This window comes from Calonectris borealis, chromosome 2, assembly GCF_964195595.1.
Source record: "Calonectris borealis chromosome 2, bCalBor7.hap1.2, whole genome shotgun sequence".
Lineage (NCBI taxonomy): Eukaryota > Metazoa > Chordata > Aves > Procellariiformes > Procellariidae > Calonectris > Calonectris borealis.
In genome coordinates, this window is record NC_134313.1 from 24,115,884 (window position 1) to 24,140,572 (window position 24,689).

At 40.1% G+C, this 24,689-nt stretch overlaps 1 protein-coding gene across 1 annotated transcript in view; it reads right to left on the reverse strand.

Moving 5' to 3' along the window:
* Window positions 1-23,191, reverse strand: part of GRHL2 (grainyhead like transcription factor 2) — a 53,325-nt gene extending 30,134 nt beyond the window's left edge. Inside the window, 7 exon segments of the mRNA XM_075144583.1 lie at window positions 2,622-2,716; window positions 8,157-8,268; window positions 10,775-10,931; window positions 14,411-14,463; window positions 17,891-18,275; window positions 19,854-19,921; window positions 22,925-23,191. Of these exon segments, the coding sequence (XP_075000684.1) occupies window positions 2,622-2,716; window positions 8,157-8,268; window positions 10,775-10,931; window positions 14,411-14,463; window positions 17,891-18,275; window positions 19,854-19,921; window positions 22,925-23,191 (1,137 nt within the window).
* Between the last annotated feature and the right edge of the window lie 1,498 nt (window positions 23,192-24,689).

Sequence of the window (24,689 nt, forward strand, 5' to 3'; positions counted from 1 at the left end):
CCCTGGAAAGAACTGCTCTGTGCCGCTTCTGTCTGACTTAGAAGAGAAAAGTCTTTGTGCCTGTGAGGTTAGTTTTAATCTTGAAATTGTGGTGAAAAGGGAAAACAACACTGAGCAGAAACAATGGAGCCAGTTTAAAGATCAACGTTCAGAAAGCTTAAGAAAGGAGAGTCTGTAATTAGGCCTTGAAATTCTTCATCTCTCTTGGATGAGGTAACTGCTGGAGAAAAAGCAGCCTTCAGTGACGTGCCTTGGAGTCCACAGCTTTCAAACACCGCAGGGGCATCTTATGGGAATCCGCAGACCCAGCGCAACTGGTTATTGTATTAGACTCTCCAACAAGAGCAAGCATGTGGGTACGTGTACACGTGTGTGGGGAGGGAAACACTTTAGTGCACAGTGATAAGATTTCAAGTACAACCTGATTTATGCTTGATAGTCTAGTACCAAATCGTGTTATGAATCCTCTTATTTTTATCAATACATTTACAGTTCAAGCTCCTGAAAGATCAGATATCTGATAATTATCCCCCCAAAATAAATACCACATAAGCCAATTTGCATTTTAATGACTACTTCCTGCAGAAATACAAGTGGATCTCTTAAATTTCACTCCTGACATCTTTTTAATCCAGCAACAATAAGAGAGTCATTATTTTAAAATCTTACTATGTTATATTTCCAGCGATCATTGCAAGAGTTGTGTCCTTAATGTTCTGGCACCCAAGGCAGGAGCAATGTGACTGGTGTGAGATTAGAACAAAATGGCCAAGGATAACACCTGATACTAGTGGATGTGACTTTCTTGCTCCTAGATCAACATGGTGTTTTGCTAAGTCTGGCTTGCAGCTGCAAATGCAAGTGTGTTAAAGAACTGCCAGCCCTGGCAACGGGGATGGTAGTTGCCAGTGAAGAGACAAGACTGCCATGCTCTAGCCCTGGTAGTGCTTCTGTAAAGGTCCTTGGGAAAGTCCGTCGTGTTGGAGATCCCAAACCTCTATTTGCTGTATTTGCTTGCATAATGATCACACGCACACAAAGGTCATCTTTGTGACTGCAGAGGACAACATACCACTGTATTTTGAAATGGAATCACATAATAGGGGAGTATCTGGGGCGGTGAGAATGTAATCATTACATGAGTAAATATAGCACCATTAGCAACTGGGCCAAGTACAACCCTGTTTACCAAGGCCAGCTTTTGAAAGAGCTAGGCGATTTTCAGAACTATTGTCTTTCCTTTAGTGCTCTATTCTTTTAAAATGTGTATCAGAGATGAAAATCCCTGTTACTACAAACTTCAGCACCTTCAGTCAGCAAGTCAGGACAGTGAGTGTTAATGCTACCACTCTGTGCTCAATGCAATCTCTCACAGGACTCACTCGGTCAATGCAATCTGTCTAACGCTCTGTTAGAAATGCAGTGGGGAATCGTGCATGAAGATGTCTCTGTATTTGAAAGATCTTTAGTATTGCTTGAATACTGGGCATTTTGTATTCAACATGAAAACCGTATCAGGAGTTTACTAAGCTCAACAGTGTTTGCTGTTTATTATTTCAACATCCCTAAGAGTCCCACATTATCCCTACTCATTTTACACAGCCTATTTCCCTTGTTGTTTGCTTTCCGGGGGCCAACTTCTTCTTATAATTACCGGCAGCTTTTCACTTCTCCTACACTAGTGCATGCAGCTGAAACATTCTGCCACCCTCTGGATAACCTCATCTATAAGAAACTTGTTAAGGTGCTCTGCTCTCCTAGTTTATAGGTCCACTGTAGCAGTCACATCCCGAATGCAAAACCCCATGTCTGAGGGTACTTGATCATTTTTTTTAAAAAAAAAAAAAAAAGAAAGAAAGAAAGAATGCACCAGTCCTCAAAAACAGTCCTTAAAAGTATGTTCATTCCCAATTGCAAGGACAGTCTGTGCAACACTATAAAAATAATGGCACGAACACAAGGGAAGGCATAGTCTAGCTTTCAGAACATTGATTATGGGAGATGTTAATAGTGTAGAAAGGAAGTTGATAATTTAGAGAAAGAAAACATTCACCTTGTGCCCTACACTGACTTTGCAAGTAGGAAAAAAAACTTTTACTGTTTCTCAGGCTGGGCGTATTTTAAATGGAAAATCACTGAGAGGCCACAAGTAAGAAACTACACTGTGAGAGCCCTGCAGGTTTTCCTCAGTACTACATCTCTATTTGTCGGTGATACAGGTGTGAATGCAATATAGAATCATAGAATAGAATCATAGAATCATTAAGGTTGGAAAAGACCTCTAAGATCATCGAGTCCAACCATCAACCCAACACCACCATGCCCACTACACCATGTCCCTAAGTGCCTCATCTACACGTCTTTTAAATACTTCCGGGGATGGAGACTCAACCACTTCCCTGGGCAGCCATCCTGACAGCCATTACATACCGTCCTGCCTTTTATGGAAGGCCAGAATCCCTGGGGTCAGCAAAAGACCACGGTTTACCTGGCTTCGCAGAGACTGAGCTCGCTCACCTCACCTAATCTTCTCATTATTTGTTAAAAAGGAGAGAAGTGGAACAGTGGCTAAGGATGGATGATACTTATAAAGGGATATCATCTGCATAGCTTTTCCTCACCTTTGCCTCCTCATTGACATCCCAAGTAAAGGACACAGCATTGAATGCGATTTCTTCAATATTCCCAATGGTATTAAAACTCTCCTTGTAATCAGCTGTAAGAAATAACAAACAAACAAAAGACTCATGAAAAAGGTTTGAACTTTCTCTTTTACAATTCGTAGTAAATTTTTGCTTTTTCAGCTGGGTTGTCTAATGCATCAAAACTACTTCTTGTACTGTTTATGTTGAATTATTAATAAGCTTAATTGCTTATTAATTAATTAAAGAGCAAATTGCAAATACCGAAGCTTGAGTCTTATGCATAGTACATCACTAGCTAATGTTCTTGCAAAATATTGCTTGCTCTCAAGAAGGAATCAGTGTGACCGCGACTGTAGTGGGAATGAGTGGGTGCATTCATTAGCTTGGCCAAGGAATGGCCAAAACTGGAAAATTAACTAAAAAGTATTGAAACATTTAAAGGGACTGTTCAAACCTTGACATAAATAAACGGCATTATGGTAAATCCTAAAGAAGCTTTCTAAAAGGCTAAGAGCTATCATTGGAGGAAATAATCAGTAGTGTACATTTCTTGCCCAGCCATTTCAACTTCCCCAGGAATTACTGCACTAGATGCTGGATCTGTATTTAAAAAACAAAAAACAACAACAAAAAACCCACCACAAAACAAAGAACCAAAAACACACAAAGATCCTTTCTCCAAAGTGTGTATCATACTAAAATAGCAAACAAACTTAAAGTATTTTCAAATTGTCTGACCACAAAATCTTCACCCGCTTCTCACTTCTTTCCAAAGGGCTGTTAATATAATCAATAAGACAGTATTTCAGAAAGAATGCAAAGCAAGAGGGAGGAAGTCTAAATTTCAAAGATGACCCAACCGCCCCCCAAAAACAGTAAGGGCGGAAAACCACGTAAGACAGAAATCTTGCAGGTCTTCTTTATAATCGAAAAGAGGAACAAGCCCCCTTCTTATTTCCCTTTGAGAGTCAGTTTAACACACTTTCTTCTTTTTGATGACAGATTAAGAGAAAGACCAGGTTTGTAAGGAGGTAATACCTGCTTGGTTAAAGGAACTTCCAGATTCTTCACACAAATACATCAACTCTCTCTGGGACATATACATTTCCTTAGAATCCCTCCAGGGCTGTAATGGCTGTAATTGCACTTGGTGCCAGAGGGTTGAGATTATGTCATGCAGCTATCTTGACCTAAAGTTTGCCCAAATCTGTGCTTCAGAAGCACGCTGATTCTTAGCTTTGTAATCAGTTATAGAAAGAGGATGGTTTTGTATTCTATAAATGAGACCCCCAAATGGTTTCAATATTCATTTCCTTTGCCCTTCTAAAAATAAACTGTTGGTCTCTAAAAAATAATTTCTAGGTAATCACTGTTTTAAAATAATTTATAACAAAACCATTGCTGCAAGGAGAATTATTTAACATTTGAGACGTGCAATCAGTATACTTTTCTCTCATCTGAAACGCAGGGATGCTGGCATTTCACTGAGCGAGTGAAACTGCGTGCCTGGGATACATGAATTATTTTAGATACAGTAAAAATTCACTGGAACAGCACAAGATACTTGGTGATGCAGCAAGTGAACATGGTGTTTGAGAGGGCAGGCAGGCTTTTCATTCCCATCATGAACTCAGATCTCCTTTCTAACTGAAGTCATTGGCTTTACTATCTAAATTCAGTGTAGGAATGCAAATGAGAGGAATTAGAAGACACATAAGTAGTTTAATATGCATGTGCACACATCCACCCACCCCTTAAATTTATGATTCACCAGAAAGTGCCTCGTGCAACTGACTGTTGCATATGGGCGTGCTGTGTAGGTGCACTTTGGAAAGACATGAACAAGATGTCTTGTAAAGACACATGTTTTTTTTCTCTCCTAAAAGGCTGTCAGAACCTCTCATCCCACCAACTCTTCCCTTCCCCCAAGACATCCCTCTGCTTCCTTAGTTGCCATACACAAATCTCATGGAGAGTCTGTGTGACATGCTGTTTAAAAGCAGCAGCGCATCCTATTCCCCTCAATATACAGATAATTAAAGAAGAATCCTCAGTAGATTAAGAAAGCATTAACATCCAAGGATATTTGAAAGTTGTTAGTGTGACTACAATTTTTCCTCTTCTGCTGCTGTGAGTTACCAGAAATAGAAAATTGGGGTTCTTCAATATGCACGAAAACAGCTCTACAGGAATTATTTCCACTTTTGTTGGGTCAACTGCATAGTAAGCAATGGCAAATTTCAACATTAAACACTAATCATTTGCATGTATTACATACCATTGTAGTAGTCTTCGTATTGTGCACATAAATAATACAAACTATCCTGCAAAAAGGTATGGGCAAGACTCTGGAGCACAAATAACCCCAATGTAAAGCTTCCACACCCACTCTTTATGTCCATGTTTGAACCTGTTCCAGTGTTTGTCAAATTATGGTACTGATTCTAAATAATCAATATTTGCTGCCATCTAGCATTGTATTCTTTATTTGACATTATTTTAAAAAAAAAAGCTAGTGATCCAATGTCACAGCACAGTATTGTGGAAAAGTCAGCTTTTTTATTTTTTTCCCTCACTCCTACTAAAAACAGTGAAAGTGCCTCCCTCCTTCTTCAGAAAAATCCATAACAGCGCATAGCCTAAATTCTGGGCTTGCTCCTTGCTTACTAAGTGTCAAGTCCTCAGGTTTATTCCTCAAGCACTAAGGACTTGCTTACATGTAAGTACACACTTATCCTATTAATATCAATGCCTCTTCAGACCCCATACAGCATCTGATCCATTCAACTACCCTTCCTCCCAGGAGGTGCACCAGCCAGTACACAAAACAAATCAAAGGAGTGACCCCTGCACATCTGGCGTAAGGGAACAAGTCACTCTATTTCCTCTGATCTCCAGAATATAACTGCAGGCCAGAAGGCAGACAGAGACATCTGTGCCACCGGGGAAAGCAGCACAGAGTCATCACCCCTATCTGAGGGCTGAATAGCTGGATCCCAGAACTAGAACATCCCAAATTAATTCGATTCTCTGCCTGCTAAGGACCAAATCATGCTCTAGATTAAAAGTGCATTCATAAACAATTAAAAAGGATTCATGGATGTTAAATATATGCTACAAACATTAAGTTAAAATAATATTAATGATTATAAACATCTATGGAACAGGTTACACAGATTTATGGCTATTTACAGATAGTTTTAAAGGAGCCTAATACATGATTAACCCTTCATATACTGTTGATAGTTGGGGTGAAATCCAAAACAAGAGAGAAGTGGGGCTACCAGCAGATTGCCAGACCATCCCCTGAAGATGGGATAAATCTGATACACGCCCCTGTCCTTAGCAAGCTTCTCTCACTGCCTGTTTAAATGGTTCGCCATGGCATATCCTGGCATTTGCTAGTCTCCCTCATAGATACCTAATTCTTTCTGTTAACTACAAAAAGGGCCTGGACACTAAGTCAGTATTCCTTCACAGGAGCCCTTCAAGAATCTGAATTTGTAATGTAAAGGGAAATCTTCAGAGAGCTACACAATAATTTAGCTTGGAAGAGAGCCCTGGAAGTTATCTGGTTCAACTCCTACCCTACTCCTGCTCAAAGCAGGGCCAACTTCAAATTTGGATGAAGTTGCTCAGTTAGATCATCTGATGATAAAACTGCAAGATTTGGCTAAATGCAGTTTGATGCTTGTATGGGAAATGTAGTTGGGAGCCATTCTGCCCTAATAAGCCCAATATACACAACGTAAGTCCCAAAGAAAATGAAATGCACTTCAGAAACTTGGTAAGAGCTAAGATTGTATTTCAGTTGTTCTCAAGATAAAACTACTGAGCAACATCTATGTCTTTCTTCTGAAAATGCTGAGGTGAACTGTGCTCTTTCAGTTCTTACATCTAACAGGGAGTGCTGTATCAGTCAGCCTTACTACACCAGCTTTGCTCATGTTTGCAGTCCAAATAAAGAATACGCGCCGAAGTGTCTCGAAAGTCAGCACAGACCTATTTCATCTCAAACTAATAAAAGACAGTCACTTTAAGACAGACAAACACACAGCTCATGCACAGCACTTGTTTTGCAGAGCATTTTTTTACAGAATATGCATCACAAGCTGATTCGTTCGGGTAAGGGGACTGAAATGTGCTGGTACACCATGGGTGCAGTGGAGTCGGAGGGTGTTGGCACTGCAGTGGAACGAGCTCCTCAGCACATACCTTCAAAGGTATGAGCATTAGCACTGCAAGCTTGTAGGGACTAGCACAAAAAAACAGGCAGACTTCAGAAATAGCTGTGACGTGGCATACTTGCTCTTTTAATGTGTCATGATAGGAGTCATTTGGTCTGGGGTGGAGGTTTTACTGCCTTAACTACCCCAAAGCACAAAAGAAAAAAAAAAAAATATTGGGGAAACAGTTCAGCCAGAACTATGATTATAAGACAAGAGGCAGAGAGGAGATTCAGGAAGAGCTGCTTTGATCAAATACACTTGACTTTAAATAATGTCAACCTCAGTGGAGGCTGCAGCATTTGAAAGTCAAAAGGTATAAAAAGCATAAGTAGGACCACTTAGGGACCGATTCCCAGATCACCCTGTTCAATCACCCCTGAAGTCTTGCAGTGCTTTCTCCCAGTAACCCTGCTTTTTTTTCCCCCTCCTCTCTGCCCCCTCTCATTCCTGCCATTCAATGATTTGGTTCCCTCAGGCGGTCAAAACAAGATAGACTTTGTCTGCTTTGGTCTTGCCGACTCCTTTGACTGGAATCCGCTGCAGATGGCTGCGTGTGTAAACTGCACGTGGGAGGGGAGAAGCGCTTGATGTCTAGACACTCCCACAGATTTCAACTTCAGGCTCGTTGGCAGCACGTACGTGTTCTTCCCCTCCTAAAATCTCCCAAGCATGTGGATAGGGCAGTTGTGGCCGAAATGGGCTTGTAAATACCTTAGATGGGATGAACAGGTCTCTCAGGATAGCACACCAGAGCTCGCTTCTCCCTCACTTCTCTCTGACACCGACAAGACTCAAAAACTGGGGGTGTACGAGTCCTGTGTGCTCCTTTGCAGTCACCATAATAATGGCATCTTCACTCTCAGGCTGCACTTACACATCGGATTAGCTAACAAAACTGTTATGTGGGCTGCTACTGTTACTGGATCAAAGAGTGGATCAGCCTTTGAAAAACTAAGGAAACAAACACTCTGCCACTCCTGAGGAGGTGCAGACCTCAACTTCCCAGCAGCAGAAGGTGGAACACCATTAAATACTCATTAAAATATGCAAGGGGCAGCTCTTCTTTGCAACTGACTACTGAGGACCATTCCTTCTGCATGGTTTCCATCCTGCATCACAGATCCCATAACCCAGTCCTAACAGGGACGAGCCATTGCCAAAAACTGTGGTACAAGCCTTGCAGCCATTGCCAATATATCCCACCACATCCCTGTGCAAGGTACCAGAGCTTTCCACATTCTGCAATCTTTCCTGAAACACATGGAGATCCTCTTGCACTCACCGATGTCGAGGACCCTCTGTTTAGCTGTGTGCTGCCGAGAATGCCAGTATTTCCAGTATTTCAGCTGTTCGTCTCTGTTTTTATCCTCACTGAAAACAACCATGACCACGCTCTAAGAAAATCAACAGCACAAGTTGCATTAGTTAATATAATTAACAGAAACACAAAAATTAAAATCTCCCATATGCCTCTAATGCTGATCCAGTCATCACCCTCCCCCAGTACTTTGGTTGTATAAGATTGCTGGTTTTTATTCCAGTCCAATATTGCAATGCACTTAAAGACTCAGGGCAGAAGAAATGTAGTTTTAAAATAATGCAGGGCCTAGGATTATGTTCTTGATAGTCCAAATAAAATTTAATCGTATTCTTAGATTTAAGACATCTAAGTTCCCTTAAGTAAAAAGTAGTCATTTCAAAGTCAGAGGATCCCCAATTCCAATTCTGATCCAAGTCCAGTCCAAGTGCTGGAGTTCAGATTCCTTGTCACTCTGGAAGATGACATTACACTGCAAAGGGATGTGTTGTTATGGAGCTCAGGCTTGGTGGCTAAAGGCAGGACATTTTTAATTTTACCACACATAGTCCAAATACCATTCTCGGTAGCAGGACTTTTGCATACATGTATTTAATGACAAGCTCAGTGTGACTATTTACTGAATTTTGCTGAGCTTTTCAGTTGAAGTTCTCAATTGCCTTTGTTAAGCTGTGTGATTCAAAGGAAACAGATTGAAACTTTATGCAAAACTTCACATGAGTAATAAAGGCTTTTTAAAAAGCCCTGCTGTAGGCAAGCAAAACAAAAAACACAAAACAATGAAAGAATGCTCATACTAGGTAAACTGAAGTGAAAAGAAATCACAGAAAACAAAAAATTCACTTTTAAATATCCTCTTCTTCCCGTTCTTCCTTTAACCCTGACTCACCAAGCTCATAAAAAATACCACCAAGCTGTTACACAAGCCAAGGAGCTGGATCACCATTGATTCATGATCTATGTCCCTCCATACAGTCACCACCGTAACCCTTCACGTGCTCTGTGACTGTCTCCGTTCCACCTATAAAAGCCGAACGTCATCACTGCGTCTTCCACGTCCAGCTACTGCGTGGGCACAAGGCAGTATATGCCGTGGATGAGTCCTGAGTTATGCATATGCACACTGGCTGGCCATCAGGTATGTGCTGGCTGGCCAGCTGATGCACTGGCAGTGCAGACTGTAGCTTTTCCACCAAGGACAGCATTAATCTTTTTCCTCTATGAACCACTTACATGGAACTTGTAGAGGTTTAATACCTTCAAAACCTCTTGCCCCTCTGTCAGGTTTGGATGGAATTGGCAATAAATTTAACCGTCGCTTGGCTGGGGGCCTGGCAAACAGAACATGATCGTGAAAGTTGCGTGTGGTTTCACAATCTTCTGTAAACTGTACATCCTCCAAAAGAAATGGTCTCATCTCTCCTTTACAATTTCCACCTTCTGCTGCCGCAGCTTCAAAACTCATGTTGCTGTGCAGTGAACAAGACTTATGAGGACTGGTTTTCAGCCAGACCAGAGAACTCCTACCTCCTGTTTCAGCTGTTCAAGTGCTAGAGCCAGCACCACAAAGGGGGAAGAAAGGGGTGGCTGGCAGGGAGAGAGACTTTTCAGCAGCAGAGAAATCTTACATCAGCTTCAGCCAACAATGAAACACCATCATCATCCTTAGGAAACCAGGCTAAAAATTAACTGCTATTCAGGTTTACAAATCATTGCCTTTCCTTAGGAAGTAGTCTCTCTAAACTTCGTGTATGATAGAAATATACAGGTTGTTGTCTGCTTCACTGCTCACATTGATTTTCATTGGTTCCTTCAACTAAAGTCACAACATTTTCACAATACTTCATTTATTTGGATGGAAACACTTTTGCAGCCTCATACATATGCAGCCCTTCCAGCTTCAGGGTGAAATTTGCAGGGCAGCAACTCTGAAGCTCATTGTTCATTCCAAGGTTACTGGGTTAGGATTTGCTTACTCAAAAACATTACCAGGGAAATCAGGAGGTCTTTTCACCAGGCAGATGTTGCTGAATACCCAAGCTCCAGTTCTACCCACGGAATCTAAGATGCAAATCATCCATTTTGTCATACTTCTGGGTGAATATCAAGTGAAAGCTCACACTTACACAACATAAATGATTTAAAATTTATGTCACAAAGGATGGCTTCAACTCTTCACATTTTATCTGAAATGCACTGGAAAGCAGCTGCTAAAGTGCACAATGAAGAGTGAAGATGGACTTACACAGTAGATGTAGCAGTCCTCTGATTTTTTTCTTTAAACATGGCAATGATTAAGTTCACCAATGTCAAGTGCAATATTTGTGCAATTACCATTCTGCCAAACCATAAACTGAGGCAGATATGTATATAATTAACTCATAAGATCATACTTTGAAAAAACTGGACCTCAAAATATTTGAGGCTACTATCAATATTACTCTCCCACCTTTACATTGGGCATAAGAGTAAGTTTGCTCTGTCCTCTCCCACAAGAAAAAAAAATAATTAAAAACCAACCAACCACAACTACATTTATCGGCAGAGCTCCGTTTCCATCTAGGAAAGAAATTGGACTATACCCTGACTTTGCTGATGGGATGCCGGAAACATTTGTTGTCACCCGTCTCGCTCAGGGTGATGGCGTAGAACTGTCCTTTGTTCAAGTAGGTCATGGGCCCCTCCCCTTGCTTTTGGCGCAGAGATTTGGTAGCTTCTAGTGTATACTGAAAAGTGCTGCTGAAAAGACAGGGAGAGAAACACCAACAAAATCCATATCACTTTCTCCTTTTCTCTTTGTCCCCATTTATTACGTATTTCATGCATTGAACAAGCAAGGCATAAGAAGCTAATAACAAAATTCCAGGAAAAGGTCACACAGGTATTTAAAAATGCAATTTTCTTTTTTCAAGTTAATCAGATCTGGCAATCAAGCGTAAAACTATCTGGACTGTAAGTCTCTTGGAGCAAAGACTGCATCTTTACTTTCTCTGAAAAGAACCATCATGAAGTACAAGACTACGTACCCCACAGTGACAGTGTCAAATACCAGGAGGGAATTCAGTATGATTTGCAGGAAATCAGCTGCCTCCACAGACATTTAAACTTAGAAGTGTCGCAGAGAAATTAAAAAAAAAAAACCAAACTAAAAAAAAAAACAAAACCAAAACAAATAAACAAACAAAAAAAAACAGAATAAAACTTGTTGCAAAAGATGGACACGGAGAATGGAAAGTCCAACTGGTACTTTCAGCACATGGCAGAGAAGGAACACAACCAGGAGGGACGGTAGGTTCATTTGTTTAAAGACAACGTGCAATCAAGGTTTTTACAAGCCTTCTTTTCAAAATTAATCAGACAGAACAAAGTACCTACATTTAATTGTATCTGCAATCAAGTAAACCCCCTTAGAAAAAGACAAAAATTAGAGAAAAAGAGAGTTTGCTCTTGTGTTGGAAGACAGATTTTAGAAAAGATCCTCCTTCATAGGAGAACTTTCCACCTTTAAAGCCGTTCTCCAACCATGAAAAGTTAAAGCTCCATTAACTAGTGAGCTGTTAGCTGAACACAATTCTCACAGAGCCTCTTCCAGCCGCCTCCTCCAATAACAGGTTTGAACAATAATCCAATAAAAACAATGCCTGCAGCTCCTCACATTCTCTTAAATGAAAAACAATATTAACCTTGCAGAATAAATCTTCTCTTCAAACTGCATTTGGTCACCACATGAAGCTTAATGCAAGGATGTCCTCACAAATTGGAGATACAGGGGAAGCATTTTCACAAAGGTCCTAATTCAGCAAAGTATTCAAGCAGTGCTGGAGTAGAACCAAAAGGACGAATATGTTGGTCCAAAACAACAGTGTATCCTTAACTTTCTAGGTCAAGCAAATACTCTGGATCATCATAACACTGCCATAGCAATACGGAAATAAGGGGAAGACAAAAACATTTTTAACTGTCCAATGGAAAAAAAAAATCACTAAAATGCATGAATAATAATAATATTTAAATCCCCACTTGAAGATAAGGTAGAAGAAAAAAAAATAACTTGATCCACTGTCTTTCCATCCAAAGGAAGAAGTTTCAGACAGTTTAGTATCAATTGTTTAGTTTAGTATCAATCATTCAATCAAAGAAAGACAATTTCTAAGTGTTTCCTAGCTTATAAATGGAAATCCAGTCATTTTTCCAGTTGCTTAGAAGTTACAAATCAAAGCAAAACTAAGGTAAAAAGCAAACACTAACCTATATCTATCTGACCCACTGTCGGCAGCTTCCCAACAACGCAGTTGCTGCCGACGCGAAGGCTCTCGCACACCGTGGAAAGGCAGCACGAAGAGGACTGCGGTCCCCTCCGCTGCCGCCCACCGTGGTGTGCGCTGCTGTAGTCCCTCTGCCCTGTCTGCAAGAGGAACAGAGGCTCTGTCAACACTGGCAAGTGGAACGGCCCCGTCCGAGTGGACTGGAAGAACAGAACCACCGGTGCTGCACACCCAGCACCCATCCTGCTGCATATGCCTGTCCTGTGGACTGACTGCCCATTAGCGGTGGGGGCACATCCTCTGATTTAGCGTCACGCAAAGGATCTGCAGGTTGTGCGCTGCGAGACTGCTGCATGATGCACATGCCGATTGCCCTGGGAGATGCACCTCAAAACCTCCCACAGGACAGAAGGCCTAAAGAGGATGTGTGCTGAGAAGGGCTTGGATGAACCAAAGTCAGAGACACGATCTCTTAACAGAGCTGCCTACAGTCTGCCACGGTCTGGTCTTCTGTTTCCTGGCATTCTGTATGTTTCAGAAAGATGTCAAAAAATGTAAATCCCAGACATACTGCACCTGGCCAATTTTGCAGTCTCTGTGTGGTACCACTTGGAAATTTTCTTCTTGTTCCCAGCTGGCAATCAAAGTGTGCCCCATAACAGGAGGATTACTATTACCCTTAAAACTTATTGCAGTCACTCAAATGATTATAATACTATTCTGAATCTCACCATGATCCTTAACTAAAGCCCCATGTAGTTGTTAAGGGATCTTCTATCAGGCTTCCAATTAGTTTCATATTCACCACTTCTTTTGTTCAATCTGAAGCTTTCATTTCTGGGCGCCTATCACTTCCAGGTAATTCCCAGGAAAGATGTATTTCACTTTTCTTAATATGCATTTGGAGGTTTTGTTCTAACGTGGACCTGGGCATGACATGAAAGACTTAATGTCCGAGAATTGTTAACAACGTCGATGCTTCAGGATTCAATTTTATAAATATTCAGTGTAGTAAGTGAATAGTCTTTGCTAAATATCTGTTTCATATGTACTGCCTATACAATGATTCTGTTCTGAGCTCACTGCAGTTAATAATTATTTTAATATACTTCAGAAAACAGATCAAGCTGTAAGGAACCTCCACTCCAGGAAAAATACGTAGGCATGTTCCTGTTTCTAAAGTGAGAGTAATCTTTCAGATGTAAACAGAACTATTCACGAGCATGAAATGAAGCATCAGCTTATAAATTTTACTGATCACAGTCTTTGTCAGTTAAGTGACTCTGCAGTGTTTGCCCATTCTACGCATGCATTTTTCTGTGCTTAGCAGGGAGGACACTATTCCTTTCAAACATCAGATTTGAAACTTTTTAAAAAACTTTTTGGAATTCTTAGGGGGTTTTTACATGGTTTGTAATAGATACTTCATTTATATTATTTTATAGGTAAACATGAAGTACCACAACAAGCAGTGTAAAAAGACAGAGGGTTTCCCAGAAAACCTTCTAGGAGTAACTAGAAAAAACAGAAGGGAAAAACAAAGATGGGAATTCCATAAGGTTGGTGGAGCCAGTTCAACCATCCTAGACATCTGACTTGTGCATCCTGCCATCCTGAAAGGTGGGGAAGATTTTCCATGACCTGGCTGTCAAAGCCGTGCCCTGTTACCCGAGGGACCTCTCTTAACACTTTTAATCTCGCATATCTCTGGGGGCTTCAGAGGAGTTACTAACTTAAAACAATGCTGCGGGAAGATAATAGATGAAGATATAAACTGGTCAGATTTGAAAGCTAACCAGGAGAAGAAAGGGAGAGTGCTGCTGGGCAGCATCAAGAGAGCCCTGCAAGTGCCCCAGGGTGATGAAAGGGAGGGTGGGAAGTGGACACAGGCAGCCTCTCCTTGATACATTCCTACGTGATGCCAGTCAACACATTTCAAAGCTTATGCCATACCTTGTTTGTTCATAAATATATTCTTCAGCCCCAACCGACACACTGCGATACTTCTGAAAAACAACAATTAAATACAGTTTGATATAATCAAAATGCAAATACCAACAAAAGCAGAATTATATTTATTTAAGGACCTCTCAGAAGAAACCATCAACCATTTAAAACTCAAAATCCCCTAAAACTGGAGTGGACCCTACATGGCCTTTACACTAGAAGTGACAGATAATTCATTTATGTTAAGCTTTTAGAGTTTTTCATAACCTAACTGCTACAGGAATGTAGCTGAAAAAACATCTTCTGCCTTATTAAACTTCTTGCCTACACATTAATATATTCTAAAACAAGCCTGTAAAAATGTACCCCATCTCAAAGATAAGTATTTCAAATGATTTTCAAATGAAAAAAAGATTTTCAAATGAAATCATAGTTTTCCTAGAGACTTCACATTTTGTTTTCTTTTGCTTTATTTAAAAATATGTGTGCAATCAGCTGACCTAAAGGCCTACAATGAAATGTTGACAAAAATTTAGATTGCTATACTGTCTATTGTGACATAGGCTAAGAAAGTATTTTACCTTCAATACAAGATTCTGTTTGAGTGAAACACACACTTTACCAGATGAAAGGAGACCTACAGTCACTCTTTAAAAAATGAAAACACGTCTATCAAAAAAAAAAATTACATCAAGAGGTGGAATTCTGAAAAAAATGAAATCTTTTTGCACAGACTAAGCAAGGATTTGTACTCTTTCTTCCTGAGCAAATGAGCCCATTCGTACTCTACTATGTAAGCCTTGCTGCTGCTTCTTGGCTTGCCTTTTGCCTGAAATACGTTTTTGCTGATGTCTCTTTGATTCACTGATGGATCATTACATTCAATCTCCAGGATTTCTTTTGTAATCACCAGTTCGCAATTCAAAGCTGTTTTGTTTCCAGAAGTGTCGAGTAAGGCAATTTTGAAACAGTTTTTAATGTTACCTTATGCACAACTGTGCCGCAACAAATATCCAGTCAGATATTAGTTAAGTGCAAAGGTATTATGTACTGGTTAGGAATATTTCCCGAAGATCAAAAGTCAAGGATCCATGAGCAATAGAATAGATAAGCTAAATACTCTAGGAAATCTAACATCTGAGGGATATTACAATAAAGATGGTCCCATATTAACATGCTATTCACATTTTATATGAAAGCTAGAGGTTGACGTTGTCAAAAACATTCAATTTACTTACCTATTCTTGAAAATTTTGTCTATACTATAAAGGACTAATAAATTAATCACAGCTAAATAAGAATATGAAAGAAATGAGAAAGGTATATTTATATAATTGTTAAAATTGTATGCGAAGAACATAGCAAGTGATTGACTGAAGTGTCTACTACCACAGGGATCTATAAAAACTCTGCACTCCTTCAGTATAACAGAACTAAGTCACTCAATAAACACTTTGAAACAATTTCTAAATATGTATTCATAGTGTGTTTAAAAATCGAGCAGGTATCAGAGCGAATCCAGTGCAGCCAAACCCAGCCATTCTCACCAAGTGAACTTGTAAGAACAACTGTATTCCTACTTTAAACCAAAGTTTCTCTTTTGGTATGTTTTGACGTTTTACCTTATGCTCTCCCCACACCTGCTTCACACAGCTGTCCCTACACAACAGCACATGGCTGGAGAAGCCGTCAGAACACCGCAGGGGTGAGGCACACATCCCGGGATTTGGGTAGTTGAAAAAAACCGAAGGGACAGGCTAAGTGTTAAGTGAGGCTGCAGCAGGGTGGAAAGCTCTTCCCGCTCCCGTGCCACCAGCATGTCAGGGTTTGGGGCTGGCAGGCCACTAACAGCGGCACACACCTCACCTAACAGCTACAGATGGGGACCTAGCCAAAGTTAGTTGTTCAGTCTCCCTGTACCTTAATAGGGGAGGTGAAGATGGAGAGGAGTGAGTGCACCTGGCAAACCATTCCACCTACTTTCGGCAACTGGATTTGAACGGCCTCTTTCTCCACAGACTGCAGAGAAAGCCTAGATGACAAGTATCATATCCTGTTATTAACTAATCATTTTAAAAAACACGTGAAAAATATTACCATTGTAACAAAAATTACCGTAACATGGAGTTTGGGATGCAAGGCCAACGTATAGATGTAAATTCCCTTTTTACCTCCAAGTTAAACAACTTTGCACAGTGCAGACTGGCTGTTCGGGAAGCCCTCAGCAGCGCATCCCAGAACAAACCAATGTGATGGAGTCACTCAGCTACAGCACCCCAGGGAAAGCCATGGGTATGGTACTACTGGGCTCGCATAAAGAGCCATTTACCAGTAACAATGAAAAATAGCTGAAATTATGTGATTTGATAAGGCAGAGCAGTGTTTCTAATCCAAGGTTGGGTCTTACTGATTTTTCAATGGCAAGCTAGATTTCTTCATCAATTATTCATTTAGTTGACCTAAATGTGTTCTATATCTGAAAATGGATTTCACCTCCAGACGTCCTGATCTATGATGCTTCTGTGGAAACAATTTATTTTTCTATAATATACATACACAAACACACAGTAAATTTCTTATATATTCAGTCAGAGTAACTCAGCCTTAATGTAGCTTGCCTTGTACTTTTGTTACATTTACGATTTCATAGAGTTGGAGGAGAAAAATCCAAGGAGAGTTTTACCACCTAATATCTCTAATTATTTGCACAGGTACTGCCAGCTTTAAATAATTTTTACCTTTCTACATTTCTGGCTTGTTTGCATTGTTCTTCAGCAGGCAAAAGCAGCCATATTAAAGCTAAAGTAGAATTACTTTGCCTCAGCATAACTGTAAAACAGTTACAAGGTAGCTCCTTGTCTCTTTTCTCCTCCTCATTCACCTACATATGCATGCACCCGAGTCTTTCCCTGCCTGTTAACCTCTCCATTCCCCTCTCGTCTCCCAATTCTACTACTTTTTTTCACTTGCCCATGTAGCAGAGTAGAGCTTAGTGCAATAGACAGCTTCTGAATAAATTACTTGGGTTTATCTAGCAGCAGAGGCCGACACTGCTCATTTGCACTTTCAGAACAACATTAAGAATTTCCCAGTTAAAAAGTGGCTGCTATTTCTTACTGTTATGAGGAGCTCTGAAGGTAGATCTTGTTAACGGAAAACAGATCTTCTTTCAGAATGGCAACTATCCTCTACTTGACACAATATCCCAGAAGACAAAAGATCAGTATCTATTATTCTCAGAGTTTCCAATAAACAACTTTAAAACTGTCTTCCGAAATGCCTCATGATGCTCCCCTATAATCAGAGCACAGACTGACAGGAACACGGCAAGGAGTAGAGATTAATTTGTTGAAACAAGCATCACTGTTCTTCTAATGGCTCTTGTGGACAGCTTAAATCTCATCTTGTTTACAAGCTCAAATCTCCTTGTCTTGTTTACAGCTTTTTATTGAGTTCTTAGATGCTAATTTGAGGCAAAAAACTTACTTCTGTTCCTCCGTCTTTGAAGGTGTCACTGTACGTACTGTCAGGAGTACTGCGCTGGTCATCTTTGAGATAATTTGTGTGAGGAGCAATGTTGGACACTTCATATGGTTCAAAGATAACCCCTCGGTGCTCCTCATTTTCTCCTCTTGCATAGTGGGCTTGTGGCGTCATAAAAACAGGAGTGAACTCCTCTGCTTTAACCACAGTCACTCCAGTCCCCGTGATGGGCGTCGAGCTCCCAGACACGTTTGTGTTGTATTCCCTTTTGGACGACTCCAAAGGGTCTTGGTTCAAGGAAAGGTTAACCGGCACTGTCTTCAGGACTAGCACGCGGTTCTCTCCCCCACTTAAATTACTCTGAGCTTCCGTGGTATTGAGACAATTTCTGTGAGACAAAACCAAAAAATGTTATGAACTGTCCTGATAGAGTAAATCTCCTCCTTAAATAGCTTAATGTTCTTAGATGGCAGGGAAGGAGATCTTTCAACTCTGATAAGCCATTGCCATAAGAAGTAGTACTTTAACAAATACTAGGCAAAAGACATCGTGAGGCAAGCAGAGAGGTCCAGAGCTCTTTAACAGCTAGGGAAAGATAACACATTTGATTTGACCTATAATCAGTATGACTTGTTACAATAAATTCTGGGTATCTGTGGTTGCTTTTGCCTTGGCTTATAATTTGGATGCAAAATCAATCCACCAGTGCAACAGCTTTTAGGCACAAAAAAAGCATAAAGAGTAAGGCAAAGTATGGATTACTCACAGTGCATAATTTGCATGTGAAATAGGCAGAATATTAACAGCAAAATTTATATGCTGATGCATGCTCTTTCAGGCTGCTGACAGGCCACTACTGTTCGTGTAACTCTGGTACCAATGCTCTTCTGAAAGAGCAAGCCCAGGAATCCCATTGTATCAGAGTAGATCAGTAACTATAGCGGCTGCAAGGCAACCTCCAGCAGCATTCCCACGTCTACCCGCGGTTGCTGTTGAAAGCAATCTGATTGCGATAGTTGCAATTGCACTGACATAAAATTGTTAACTCGTAAAACTTTTAGTAGGTGTAACACACTGCTTTGTTTTCAACCCAGGAGATATGTTCTGTCATTACAGTTCCTCTCTCTTGGCTTTCCACCAAAGGCCAGTTTTGTCAATCACACTCAGCTTGGGAATTTCTCTGGTGTTCGCAGAAGAAAAACTGTCCCTCAAAAAAAGTTTAATATTCTGTTTTGAAACAGTGAATTTATACTACTACCTATTAAAACTTTCACCTTACACAGCTAGCGGAGAACATCTAAGGCTGTCCCGAATTAGCTACATTGAAATAAACCTTGTGTAGCTTCTCTCCACTATAATTTTACATGAAGGTACCTTCCTATATGTAAAAACTTAGTTCTTTCTACATAAACATACACTCTCTCTTGTCCACAAGTCTTAATAAAGGCAGGAGCCAGCTTCCTCTGACTCTTCAAGTCACTTTTAGCCTACAGAGTAGGGCTGAAATCTGAGAGGAGTGAGAAAAACATTTTGAGCTAATGATTTTAAGAGAGTTACTTTATTTGCTTCTGGGCAGACCCTAAGTTAAATAAAACTGTATAAATCAGGTTACTGAGACCAAACTACTCACTTTTTGCTCTAGAATAAGAAAATTGAAAGAAAAGCAGCCAACAGCCAACTGTCAATATAACCTGATTTTACTAATCTCAGCAGCAGCAAAACAACAAAACGAAACACAAACAAATAATGAAATTTTCTGCCACTTTGCAAATTGCATGTTTAATAATACTGTTCATTTTTTCTAATAAATTAAAAGTAAAAAGGAGTAAAGTTTGCTTCCCAAAACACTCTTCATTCTTTTATCTTTTGGAAGAAAACCATAAACCCTCAGGCTATCGTAGTTCCTTCAGTTCACAACTGATCAACACTGTAGTAGCTGGGTGTATGATTTTGAATAATACTGTACCTTTTATCTTGGTCTTCTTGATTATCACTCACTTTGTTAACAGACAACAGCCTTTTATCTCTGGGAACCTGAGAACAACACCAGGCATGGGGTCAGGTAAATGCAACTGTCAGGTATTTGCAGCTTCAGACTGCTCTACTGCAACAACTAGAAAAATGTAACCTTATCAGTGTTGTCTAATTCACAGATGCCAGGAGATGTTTTCCTTTGGGAGACCGATTGTGAACAGAAAGATAATTTCCAAAGGGAAAAAACGTAGGGATTGTTTTCTTTTCTAGTTCTTGGGCACACCAGTCTGGAGCAAAGCACTCTTCTAGATGTCCTTATCTTTGGAATATCAAGCTAGGTCAAGCTATCTCAAAATCAAAGCTTATATTCCAAACATACACACAAACACACTTTTCACTGAATAATAAAAGATGAGAAGGAAGACACAATGCTTTGATGAGCTCTGCATGGAGACCCTTTTAGCACAGAGGAAAAAGGGTTTTCAATTAAACCACAAGCGCCAACTAAGTCCTCCTGTTATAGAGCAGTCTGGAGGGTGCAAGACTCGTACTTAGGGGAAGTTTGTGGATCCTTCCCTTTCCCAGCATGGGGACAGGTCAGGGCGTGCTGGCACTTCATCAGAGAACACTAACTTCTGTTTGTTGAGTGCATCAACAGCCATGAGAAGTAAAAATCCAGTCAAATCTGGCCCCTCAACAGTGTCAGAATTGACACCAAGTGACTTAAAAGATTTGTCTTCCTGCATACCGGTTTCCTGACACCAGCATAGATATGAAATCACCAAGGGCAAAATTGCTGCCATGACCGTATTTTTCTTTTCTTGCTGAACCAGCAATTTGGGAGCTAAAACTTCTAATCTCTCTTTTACAAAAGAAGGTATATCCACCCCGTCACAACAGCTAACTCAGGATTAAAGAGCAAGAATAGACCTAAGAATGGGCTAAAGCTGTGCCTTTTATCTTTAAATACTTTAAAGAAATATCAGGAAAATATCTGAATTTAGAGGAAAAACAATACTACAGTGCACTACAATAGCCAAGGTTAACATCAGCTCTACATCAGCAGCAGAATCAAAGTGCTAGCCAGAGCCTTTCGTTCTCTTAGGGACATCCTCTCTCCCTATTAAGCATCCTGCTGGTTAAAAAACCTCTTTCATATATTTTAGAAGTGGGATCCAAGTCACAGTTGATTCCCCTGTTAAGATCACATATTTATCCCTGAAGGAGGGTCTATGTTTAGGTAAATATCGCTACAAGAAAAAGGAGAAAAAAAAAAAAAAAAAACCAAACAGTTAAGTGCAAATAATTCTTATTGACTGGAAATAGTACTTCAAAAAAACTACAGCATGTCAAAACAAATGAGCCAGATGATAAATAAGGGCAATTCGAGAGAGACTGGTGCACTGCAAGTCCTCCTCTACACTTCCACATTACAGCACAGAGGTTTAAGTTAGGTTTTAAGTTCCTATTTGAAAGCATCAAGAGTTATCCTTTTCTCCCAGTTTAAGACAGAAATAGTTATGATTGAATGCTGGAAATGGCTTTGAGATTAACACAGTTTATTCCATCTGAACCCCAAGTCTTTTGCAACTGCCTGGAACAAGGAACAGACGTGTCTCTTAGAACATAGTTTTGAGAAGGAAAAGGGCTGTTCTCTGTTTTTATTTAAAAAACCCAGCAGATTAATGAACTGCTGCGTACAAAGGTATTACTAAGACAGAAGCCAACACTCCAGATGCTCATACACATCCTGCATTTTACGAATCCGCATTAACTTCACAGACTCTGGCACTGTGGAAACTCTGTCAAGTAGAGAAAAGGACCTTTCTTCCTTCTCATTGGGAAAAGCTTTTCTCTACTGACAACAACACACAAAGGCAAGGAACATCTCTTGAAATATAATCAATAAAGAAATTAAAACAATATTTAACCATAAGGTTGGTATACGGCATCTTGCCTACAATCCCTTCTCCTGAACCCTCATGTAATGATCGTAGCAGAGACTAAAAAGAGTAGCGCATTCTCTAAAAGCATTTATTCTAATAAATACTAAAAGCAAAGGTTTTTAATTTTAAATTTCCATTCCTGCTACTTCATGAATTAGGAGGGGAGCTGGCATTGTTCTGCTGGCTTTCACAGAAGATCATCTGTCCAATGCAGGCATACTGAGTGGCTTCAGGAGTCCTGAGACAGTTTAAGTGAAATGAACAATTTCATACTTTAGTGCTTGGTAGGCAACACTGATTCCCTTTGCAGAGTATAAAGGGGTCAGCTTGGGTTTCAGGGTGAAATTTCTGTATTACACAGAGATGCACCCTATAGGATTCTCCTCTGACTTCAGCAGAAATCTCAAACACAGTTTTACTTAAACACTATGAAATAAACGAAAAAGAAAGGTAGTATCAAAATGGTAGGTAAAGCCCTGGGCTTAGAACATGACATAAACTGAAACTGTGTCAGTGCTTCCCCTGTAAATTGCCTTAGATCTCTGTCTCTGTGTCCAGCTCCAGTTCTGTCCTCCACCTTTCTATTTAGACTGCAAACTTCCAGTGCAAGGGCTAGACCTCACTGTGTGTTTGTATACAGCCTACTGCAATCATTATACAAATAAAAATAACATGGGAAACTGTCATATGAGAGATACTCCAGTTAAAGAGCAAACTAAAACATGTGTGGAATGAACCACAAAAACAGACGAACCTACAGATGGACAAAGCCTCCCCTTTTCTACTTTTTAAAGAATACTACAAGTATCCCAACACAAATAAAACGGGGGCTAATTCATCCAGTGCTCTTGCAAGGGAAGAGGAAGAACGCTATGCTCAAAAAGAAATCATGGTTGCAAATTTAATAAGGGAATTCTGATTTTGTTTTTTGTCTCCAGAACTAAACACATCAAAACAGCCTCAGACAGGCTTCCTAAAATGGAAAGGGTGCTTGATGCAAGTATCGGAGAGAAAACATGACGCAGTGACTTCTGTCTTTGAAAACGAGCTCTTTTGATGCCTCTTAGAGCAGTCCCCTGCTAGTGCAGCAGGGAGGAATAACGATGGAGTTACCTACTTTATAATAGTCATACAATAGGCCAAGAGCAGCAGCACTGTCCTCATCACCATTTATGCTCATCATAGCCTTGGTAGCTGCTGTTAGGGGATTCTCCAAATACGACTTCCAGGCTTCATCTTCGCTGGTGTAGGCTCGTCTGGTGTTGAATGAAGTGTCATTTGGCACTAAGGCCACAAGTCGCTTGTTACTGCATAGACAGGAAGAATAAAATGGTGATCCAGAAGGGATTACTTTATTCACAAGGCATGTTAAAGAACATCACATAGCTCAATGAAAGTGATACTATTACATCAAGCAAGCATCTCTGTATTAAACTTGGTGACATAAATATTTATCAGTATTAGGTATCTTCAGTACTTAACAAAAAAAAATTAAATACGTGCAGATCTTGTGATAATAATTCAAATGTATTTTTACTAATATACAGATAAACCTATCAAAATATTTTAAAACTATTTGGAAAAATAGGAAGTAACAATATAAGAACATTTTGCCCCAGTATTTCTGCTAGATGTACATCTGATTAGGGAAAAAGACGTTTAACTGAAATATGTTATAATAAGAAGACATGAATGAAAAAAAGAAAAAGTATCTAATACTAATCTAGTGTTCACCTAAACCGAGTATAGTTCAGTATTTAATAACTGGGTTCACCTCATAATTGAGCTATTCTCTGCTTTTGGAATGCAATTTGTCTGTACTTTCAGAGAGGTTTTCTGTAACAGGACATGAGCAATGGGTCCAGTGGATGGAGCAGAAGTCAACATATTTGGTCTCAATTCACATTTTATCACTCACCACATCTAGTTACAGACCCATGGCAATACACACAAGACCATTAGTAAGTGGGATTTGCAGCAGAGCAGTTTCCTCCAGCCTAAAAGTGGTACAAACTGACCAGTGCCTGTGTATATCACGAGAGAAACTGCTGCACCACAGCTATGGCTGAAATTTCCAGTATATTGGAAACATAAATGAAGATAATAGTACCTGCTTTTGTAAAATGTTCAATAAACTTATGGATAAAAGAGCTATAAAATAAAAAAAAAAAAGTTGCATTCCTATTACACAAGATAGTAGGGAAACAGATTAAGCAGGGAAATAGTGGAGCAAGGGGCATGCTGCTCACTGCGCGTTGCAAGAGTCAAGAATTGTGGCTCAAGTTACAAGGATCACAATGAAACTTTTAACACATTACACCTTACAAATTTGAAAGCTGCAAAGATGGCAAAATAACTGAATATACTGACTTAACTGGTGAAACTAGCAGTTATTCCTGGTGACCTTCATAAAACATTTCTTGCTATGTTCTACATAAAAACTGTTCATTATTCAGTCTCCTCTTCTTGCTCTCCCCTACCTGCAGTGGTGCCAGCTCCACAGACCTAACCCAACCAACTTCCGCTGTTGCACAGAGAGTGGCATTCAAACACTGTAAAACCGAGCCTTTTATTTGATTTCAGAAACAGGATTTGATAAAAGCACAACTGAACCCACGCGGTAAACGCTCTCGGACGCCGGGAGTGTGTCTTGCTGCAGCCCCAAAGTCGCAGTGACCGCCAGGCTGGGGCTTCGCCCGGGGCTCCGCTGCTGCCCGAGCCCAACCTGCGAAGTGCGCGCTCCGGTGTTTAAGGAAAAGGAGGGGGATGGTGGAGATTATCATCTCTATGGTACAGAGCACTGTTTACAAGTTTCTTCATTTAATGAAAAACAAAATAATCCATCTGGTACACAGAGCACAGTTTTATGAGCTCTGTGGGAG